Source organism: Corapipo altera, unplaced genomic scaffold, assembly GCF_003945725.1.
Source record: "Corapipo altera isolate COAL_440 unplaced genomic scaffold, ASM394572v1 61305, whole genome shotgun sequence".
NCBI lineage: Eukaryota > Metazoa > Chordata > Aves > Passeriformes > Pipridae > Corapipo > Corapipo altera.
In genome coordinates, this window is record NW_020884909.1 from 2,019,250 (window position 1) to 2,028,137 (window position 8,888).

The 8,888-nt window shown below is 47.5% G+C and overlaps 1 protein-coding gene across 2 annotated transcripts in view; it reads right to left on the reverse strand.

Moving 5' to 3' along the window:
- The window catches only part of KCMF1 (potassium channel modulatory factor 1), a 49,430-nt gene extending 49,014 nt beyond the window's left edge, over positions 1–416 (reverse strand). Inside the window, exon 1 of one of the 2 annotated variants that reach the window (XM_027653084.1) lies at positions 161–416. In XM_027653084.1, the coding sequence (XP_027508885.1) occupies positions 161–176 (16 nt within the window). In that variant the 5' untranslated portion in view covers positions 177–416. The remainder of the gene's footprint in view (positions 1–160) is intronic. The other variant, XM_027653086.1, reaches the window with a different exon arrangement.
- Between the last annotated feature and the right edge of the window lie 8,472 nt (positions 417–8,888).

Here is an 8,888-nt window from a genome sequence, read left to right on the forward strand (position 1 = left end):
CAGAGCGCGGCCCGCCCGCCCGGGCCTCGCCTTCCTTCCGCCGCCGGGCCCCGGGGCCCGCTCCCGGCGGCGCCATGATGATGATCGGCCCCCGAGGCCGCCGGGCCGGGCCCCGCTGCCGCCGTCGCCGGGAGCGGCCTGGGCGCCCCGCGCCGCTCACCTTCATGTCGGGACATCCTAGTCCAGAGGCGGCGGCCCAGGCCCCTCCCAGGGCTCCCGCGGGCAGCTCGGGCGCCGCTGCGGCCTCGCCCCCCCGCCGCCGCCCCGCTGCGAGAGGAGAGGGGCCGGGGCTGGGCCGGGAAGGGGGCGAAAACACAAGAGGCGGCGAGGAGCCGGCCTCCCTCCTCCTCCCTCTCCTCCTCCTCCTTCCTCCTCGCTCGCCCTGCGGGGGGCGGATCCGGCGGCAACGGCTTCCCGGGCGCCGTGACACGGTGACTCCGGGCCCCGCCGGCCGCTGGCGCCGCCTCCCGCGCCGCTCCGCCCCTGCCGCACCAGCGGCGGCCGCGCTGGAGCCTTCCCGGCCCCTTCCCCTTCCTCCTCCTCCTCCTCCCGCCCCGGCCGCGCCGCTGGAGGAAGAGGAAACTCTCCGGCAGGGCGGCGGCTCTCCCGCGCGGGCTGCTGAGCCGGGCCGGGCCGGGCCGGGGGTGGGGGAGGCGGGCAGGAAGCGGCCGAGGTAACGGGACCCAGCGCCGGCCTGACCCGGGCGACACGCGTTAATCAGCTTTTTTACGGGGAAGGAGCGGCAGAGAGCAGCCCGGCGCATGCCCTAGGCCGGCGTTCGGTCACTGATCGCGTTACTCGTTTTGCCAGCTTTGGGAAGCTGCGAACCCCAGGCGCAGGGCTGGAGTCTTTTTCCTTCTTGTTTTTCCCCCTTCCGCCTTTATCAGGCCCGTAGAGGACTGCCAGGAGCGTCCTCCAGCCAGGCTCCAGCTCCATATGGAGGAGGCCCGTGGGGTGCCGTGTGTCGTCTCACTCACTGAATCACAGAATCTTTTGAGTTGGAAGGGACCTACAAGGATTATCGAGTCCAGCTCGTGGGCCTGCACAGGAGATCCCCATGAGTCACACCATGTGCCTGAGAGCATTGTCCACGCACTTCTTGAACTCTGTCAGGCTTGGTGCTGTGACCACTGCCTTGGAGTGCTGTTCAGTGCCCAACCCCCCTCTGGGTGAAGAACCTTTTTATAATATCCAAACTAAACCTCCCCTGGCACAACTTCAGGCCATTCCCTCGTGTCCTGTCACTGGTCACCACAGAGCAGAGATCAGTGCCTGTCCCTCCTCTTCCCCTCCTGAGGAATTTGTACATTGCAGTGAGGTCTCCCCTCAGTCTCCTGCAGGCTGAAAGTGAGCCTATGAACCGCTCTTCATAGGGGTTCTTCTCAAGGCCCTTCACTCCAGATAAGTGTCTCGATCTGTCCACACCACGGGGAATTTTTGTCCTGTCATCGTTGTTTTCAGCCCTTTCATGGAAGCAGGCCAGTCTTGACATCTCAAGTGAAAGCCCCATGACACGGCTGCATTCCTTCCCTGGTACAGATGCACGAGACACATACATCATGTATTTTCATTCTGTGCTGCCTTTCTTGCTATGGCATCGTGGCCTTTCCCCAGATTTCATCCATGGTAATAGCACCATCTCTCTCACCTCCCACCTGCCTTTGTTTTCCTCTAAGTGTTTCATCTCCTGCCATGCCTGTGGCATTCCTCCATCTTTTCTCTCTGCCAGTACATGTCCATCTTCTCCACTGTCTTACACCACAGCCCCCATATGTCTGCCCCAGCCCTGCAATTCTTGTATGTTTACCCTGGTGAAGTACCTCTTCAGTCTGTTTCAAAGGCCGTGAGGGCCGAGCTGCTGGGAAAGGCATCAGTGAACCAATAAGCACTGAAAGGAGGAAGTGCCAACCTCATTCCTTGCACCACCTCCCTCCATTGCCAGTTGTATTATATAGGCTCTGCTTCACACCCTAACAAGCGTGTGCACACTTTGTTCCCTGCACTCTGACCGCCTGCTTCAATTCCAGCTTTCCCTTAGCCACATGCAGTTTCATAAACAGTGCCTACTGAGAGGGCAACCTGGATCTAGAAGTCTAGAAGTCCAGTGGGTTGTGGACATTTTCAGTGGCAGCAAGCAATAACTGTGCACTGGATAAGCTGCAGGGGAAACTGGGGATCATTTTGACTGATGGGAGCCAATGATTTCACTGCTTGTGAAAGCAGGGGAAGAGTCAATGACCAGGAAAGAAGGTTGCAAGAAGTACACCACAGATGACAAGAAACTGAAGATAAATTTGCAGCTGTCATAAAACTCACTACCAAACTATGAAAGCAGTATCTGCAAGAGAGTTCTGGAGATGAAAATGTACCTGTCTTGCCAGCATTTCACAGCAACAGTGCACAGAGTGGGGCAGTGAGTATCATGTGTCTTGCTGCTTTTATTTCATCACCAGCATTTTCAAATGGCAGTTGTCTCACCCAGATGCAAAATACAGTCCATCAGGTGCTCACGGTTGTGCTCTCTTTCAGTCCTAGAAGAGCAGACAAGCTCAGAAGCTGGTAACTCAGCTGGTTAGTGATATTTTGTCTCTGTGTCAGATTGCGGTTCCTTGTGTATGTAACTGCCTCACTCCGAGCACTACCATGTTGGCCTGTGCTAGGTTTTATCTTGTTCTGACAGAGTGGCCTCCCACAGGAGCTTCCCCCCATGCATCTGGTAAAATACAGACTTCAAACCAGGCATTTCACTGGGACCTGGAAGATTCTGGTTTTAGTCATGGAAGTCCTTGGTTTAATCATTGTGTTTCTCCACACTTTGGTTGAAAAAAACAGTTTAATAACCTTTTGTCTATTAGGTGTGAGGTGCATGGATATCCCTTGAGTGCACAAGGACTGATGAGCCCCTTAGCACACAATTTTTCTAAAATACCCCTGGTGCCTCTTCTGTAGCCTCTTCTACATCTTTGTAGGGTTGAGTCAAAAATTAAAACTGGAATCCTGTTATTATCTGCTGTTTTCTTGCCTTAAGGCCAGTATCTATACCCAGTGAGACAGTACAGATAAAAGCCTTGGTACTTTTGGAATCACATTAGAATGTGCCTGCATGTGCAACAGTATGTAAAATACACCTGCATTATATCCTGCAGTGGGAATTTTGCTGATTATGTCCACTGCAAATACAGCAAATACTGCAAATGTAAGATGCTCAGATTCCCAGTGATGAAGATGTAGAAACTCTGACTGTGTGTACAAAGAGGTATGTAACAGCATCTGAAGGTCTTTTACAATGCCATGGCCACCACTAAAAACTATTATTTTCTTAGCATTATCATGATAATTAATAATTTATGCTGTCCTGGTTTTGAACGATACTGTTTCTCAGGCCTGTTATTTCACAGGCAGAATGAGAAAGAAAAATTTTAGTCAAGTTTATAAAGTTCTGGTGCACTTGGATCTTTCTGTCCCAAAGGGAAGAACCTAGCATAATTTGGTGTCTTATTCTTTCTCTCACGTGCAGCACAAGAACTTAAAGGTGGTACTTCCTAAAAAGCCACAATGAAAAAAAAATAAATTCAACATTAGTGTTTTCCTGACAGATAAATGCAAGCTGAAAAGCAAAAATTTGCTTACCCAAAATCCTTCAAGGTCAGAGCCAGGCAAGGGATTAGAGACCCAGATCTCACAGCTAATTAGGGCATTGAATAAGCCACAGTGATAAACAGAGAAACTGGTGAATTTTCTCAACATGAAATAATAATATGATAAAATTTGTGCTTGCCAGTAATAAAATTCTGAAATAAGGAAGACGTGTTTGTGTGGCCTCATGTGGCCACTGTAAAAAGGGCCTGTGCCTGGGGCAGAGCAGGAAAAGACTGAATACTGAACTGAACAGTGACATCTTAGAACAGAACTCCCGGGTGTTAAAAATGTTACATTACAAGGATACAGTCGATTGATCTTCTTGAAGTGTTTCACCCTCTTGTGGGCTACTGAAAGCCCATTGAAATTGTATTTTTAACTTGTTTCAGTGATAACCTACAAAGCTTCATCCATTTGAGGAAACAGTCTCTGCTTCACTTTGCTTGAACTTGTCATCACCAAGGTGGGGCACCCCACTGCATGCAACACTATCTCTTTTCCAGTTTGGTGGTTCAGCTTCACACTTAGAAGTAAGATACGCTGTTACCACAGTGGTGTTAAAACTTACATATATCGGTCGCTTGGATCAACCCGGTCATCAGTGGACATGTAGGGAATTGTGATACATACACGCTCAAATATTGAATTTGTACACTGGTACATGTCAGGGCTCCCACTACACTTTCTTTTCTAACTACTGGTTTTCTGCCTACTCTTCTTCAGTAGGGGTTCAACATGATACAGAGCTGAGTTTTGGCTGTGTTTAGCACGATATGTAAATAAAGCTTTTAAGATCAGAGAAAAACAATCTTGTTGCTTTCTAATTTATAGGGAGACAACTGAAAGGATTTAACTTCTTCTTATGCTCTTCTGTTTTGTTTTGGCTTCTGCGCCGAGGACACCTGCTTTGCCATGATAATGGACCAGAAAACACAAAGCCCCTGGGATTCCTGTGACTCGATGCTGGATAGGAAATTGTATTTCTATGTAAATACTTCTTGTGAACTGAATTTTTTCATGTTCCCAGGCCTGCTTACAGTGTCTTGCAATCCAGCTTGAAGTGACCAGAGCACTGAGGAACAACACAAGTGAAACTGTAGGAACCAGGAACATCAGATGGCATTCCTTAGTGGCTCTCATTTGGAGCTTTTGCAATGCAGTACACCAGATGAGAGCAGACTAGAACTTTTAGCAGGTGTTCCCCTCAACCCTCCCCCATGGTAACTGAATTTGGCCTTGGAGCTAAACTGAGCTAAGATCAACTGAATAGGCTATAAAATGCTCATCATCAGTTTAAAGTTTTATTAGAAGTACTCCTTTTGATTGCTGGGCACCACAAGGATGTGCAATGGAAATGCTACGCTGCTATGGCCATAGTTTATTGGCAGCCAGGAGCTGCAGAAGCTGTTCCATTTTTTTAGACATGCAATCTAGGTGTAAATGTCACGTCTGCCGTCTTTCCTGACCAATGCCATCCCCATAGTCACCTGCACATACCTTGAAATTACTGCCACTCTCAAGCCACCTGTAACAGATTTTGAATGTTCCCAGAATCCTTTTGGAAGCTGGAGAGGTGGTACAAAGAGGTTAAGCTGATTGGTTCTCGTACATGAGTAGACATATGCATGCAGGCAGAATTCTATCTAATACATTCCTGATCTTTTCCTTCTATTAGCAAATATAGGTGGACTTTGGCAAAATCAGGAACTGTCTTGTTCATCTCCTCACCTTTCCAAAGCGCTCCATTTTAGAGTTTGCATTCAGAGGTCATTCATACCCTAGATTGGTCCCTCACTGCTGACAGATTTCATCCTTCTCAGCAGTCAGTTTTTGATGTTGGTTAAAATACCAGATGTTGATATAAAACTAGAGGTGCCCCAGCTAACTCTTTCTCTTCTGCTTTTCTAGCTAAACCTTTATGAGGAATTTGAGCTAAAATAAACACTGAAAATTCATCTAATCATTCTGTCCTCTTACAAAAATATTCCAAACTGACCACAAAGCCTTGTAATGGCATGATTCCAGTAGGCACACTGTTCTTACAGGACCTAAAGTCACAGCAAGCTAGGAAATAGAAACAGCTATTAAAAATTCTCCAAATTCCAGTTCTGCTCTCTGTTAGAAGAGGACAAAGGAAAAAGACTTTATCCTTTCTTGAAATTATTTTCACTGTTCCTTTGGAGATTAGTGCTGAACTGACTTATAATCCTCTACTTGATAACCACAAATGTTGCTGTTTTGACTCGAGTACACGTGAATGAATCTGAAACACAACGTCCCAAGCACTGTTCCAGCCAGGAGGAGATATCAGGGATGTGTCCTGTGTACTTACAAAGCCCGTTTTCTGTGAACAGGAGGAAGCAATTAAAACATTTTCTGCTCAACACCATGAACACTTCTCTGCTGTCCAGATATATTTTATGCATGTTTCTCAGAGTCATGCTGCAATACTGGTTCAGGCTACAAGCTGAGTTTTCATTACTCTCTGGGTTTTTCTGTCCTTTTCTTCTCTGCTATCCTCTCCCTCTTTCAAAACAACACTTGCACTTATTCACAAGGAATTCCTTTATTCATAGGGAATTCAAATCATTGAGGGATCCTATTTGACCTTTTTGAGTGGTGCTCTGTGCCTGTTCTTCCAATGGACTCTGACATACAGGAGGCAAGCTACTCTTTGTAGAACACAATGGGTAATCTTTGGATCTGCATACCTCTATTTCAGCCAAATTCAAGCCAACTGCCACCTCATGCCTAGACATCTGAGCTCCCCTGCCGGGATCATGTGGTGGGTGGGATGCTATGAAGAGGTGATACAACACCTGTCTCCACCACCGGCCTAAGACTTTGGGGTGGGTTGCAGGAGGCCTTCATGGCTGGGTCCTTTTCCATGAGGACCCTTGTGAACTAAGGGACCCCACAGAAGTCACTGCAAAATCTCATCAACTCCAGCACTACCCAGGCTGAATGCAGCATGGCAAAGCATGGCAAAGGGTTGCCCTGCACCACTTGTGTCTACTGTGCAGGCACGGTGCTGAGGAACAGCAGGCGGGTGAGATTCCTATGGTGCCAAAGAGACTGCCTGCACTTGTTGGAGCAAGGGGGCATCTCTGTGTACACCAGGCATTTTCAGACTGTGAGGACGTGTAATTTCTGCTGTAAAAAGCTCATACTATAAAGTGACAGCTGAAAGCTGGCATCATGGGATACGAAACCCAGGGTATGCAGGCCGTACCTCGGGCTGCTGAGTAGCAATCCTGCAGTAAAATGGGTTATACCTCATCTCTCTCTTCCTCTTCTCTCCCTATAAATTTTATCCTGCACAGCTCAGACAAGCACAGATCTGCCAATGTAGAAGGAGTTAAAATGAAATGAGGAAGTCAATACAGGCTAACCTGGAGGGAAGACACTGCTCTTATTGCAAATGCACAGAACTGCTGGGTGTGCTAGGTGGCTCTATCTGGTTCTGCAGCAGGCATCTATCCTGAAATAATTTGCTGTAATAGTTTTAACTGTTGCTAGTGATGCATGAGTAATGATTTTGGCTGGCCCCTTCCCAGTCATCCATCATCTTCTCCTTCCTTCTGCAATGACACAGGAGAAAATTGCAGCTCCAAGAGGGATCTAGCTATGCCTGGGACACTGCTAATGACAAGCGGATCTCATCCAGCTTTTGGGGTTTTGTCCAGACATCCTTTCTAGCACTAAACTAGATCTTGCCTAAACCAAATCTCCTCACACATTTTCCCTCTGAATGTCAGAAGCCAAGGACTTTTCTATTCTCACTTTACAAGTTTTAAATTTTTCAGTTAAAGAATGATAATTTAAAAATGGGTTTCTAAAAACAGATGTTTCTGTTTTTCAGTTGCCCATGCAAAATACTCAACAGTCTCTACTTTTATTGTAGCCTTCAGCTGAATTCAGGATCTTTGCAGGCTAGACCTCAAGCAACTTAGCAAACTGATTTGTCAGTACCACCCAACTGGCAGCAGAGTGCTGGAACAATGCTCAGAAGCCCTCCACACTGGCCACACTCTTGGGCTGTGGATACCTGCAAATGGTCATTTTGACTAATTTTGCAGCAGAGAAACTGTTAGTGGAAGAGGCAGCCAGCAAAGCCAGTGAACCCCATATGTTATGAAGGCAAGTGTGTTCTCACTGTCCTCTGGCAAAACTGGTAATAAAACTCATGTTCATGGTGTGTCTGGAAGTTAGAGCAGGGACAGATGTGTGCAAGCACCTTGAAAGGGAAGGTTATTTACCTGCCACTGGACAGGGAATGTACATCAACATTACAAACACAGTTCCCTTTTCCTCCTTCCAGGAGGAAGCTCCTTGATAGCAGCACAAGCATTTATTCAGCTGGTTTTGGATCTTTTAGAGAGATGACTTAGACAACAGACAGGACACATCAGAAAAACCACTGAAGTAATTAATCAAATGCACCTACACAAAGCAACCCAAACCCAAAAGAATGAGAAGCCCACATACAGCAAGACCTCTTCTGCCATGGCAAGATCACTGCTCATAAGCAGTACCAAGAAGGCAGCATTACAACTGTGACCTCACCATTTCAGATATGGACAGAGGCACCAGAGGTAGCATTATACCCATGGGAAGGGGTAATAGTGGCATGTCCTGGCAGCACTTGCATATACACATAGCAAACAGCTGCACCTGAGTCATTCTGGGTGCTCAAGCTGGCTTGGCTAAAGTCACAGATGTCATCTCTTCATTTACTTAAAATCTCTGGTAACAACCCCCAAGACTCAGTTTCAACAAACCAGTGGATGATGAAGAGAGGCCTGTCTTTGACCTCCTTTAGCAAAGTCCCCTGTCTTGCTTACCAGAGTGAGGAAAACACTTTCAGACCTGTAAGAGCATGCTCGACTTCCTCAGTTTAGCCCAAGCCCTCCCATGACTTCCAAGAAGCAGTAGTAGGTCCTCTTGTCCTTCAGCCTGTATTCCCAGAAACAGCCAGCAATGGCCAGCACTTCATTACAGAGGAACTGGAGAAATTTATCATAACAAGGCTGGCTTTAGGGGATGAAATCTTCCCAGCTTGTGAGGGCATATGAGTGTAGATCTCTGCCTGGAAGCCTGTCTCCAAAAGGTGTAAATGGGCCACAGAACCCAAGTTCTGAGCAGAGGGGTTATTTTTAGAACACCAGGACTAAACAGAGTCCAAATCTGGTGCAAGGTGTCCAGTGTCAGAGAAGACATCATTTCAGTTAACGAAAAATTGCTCTCCA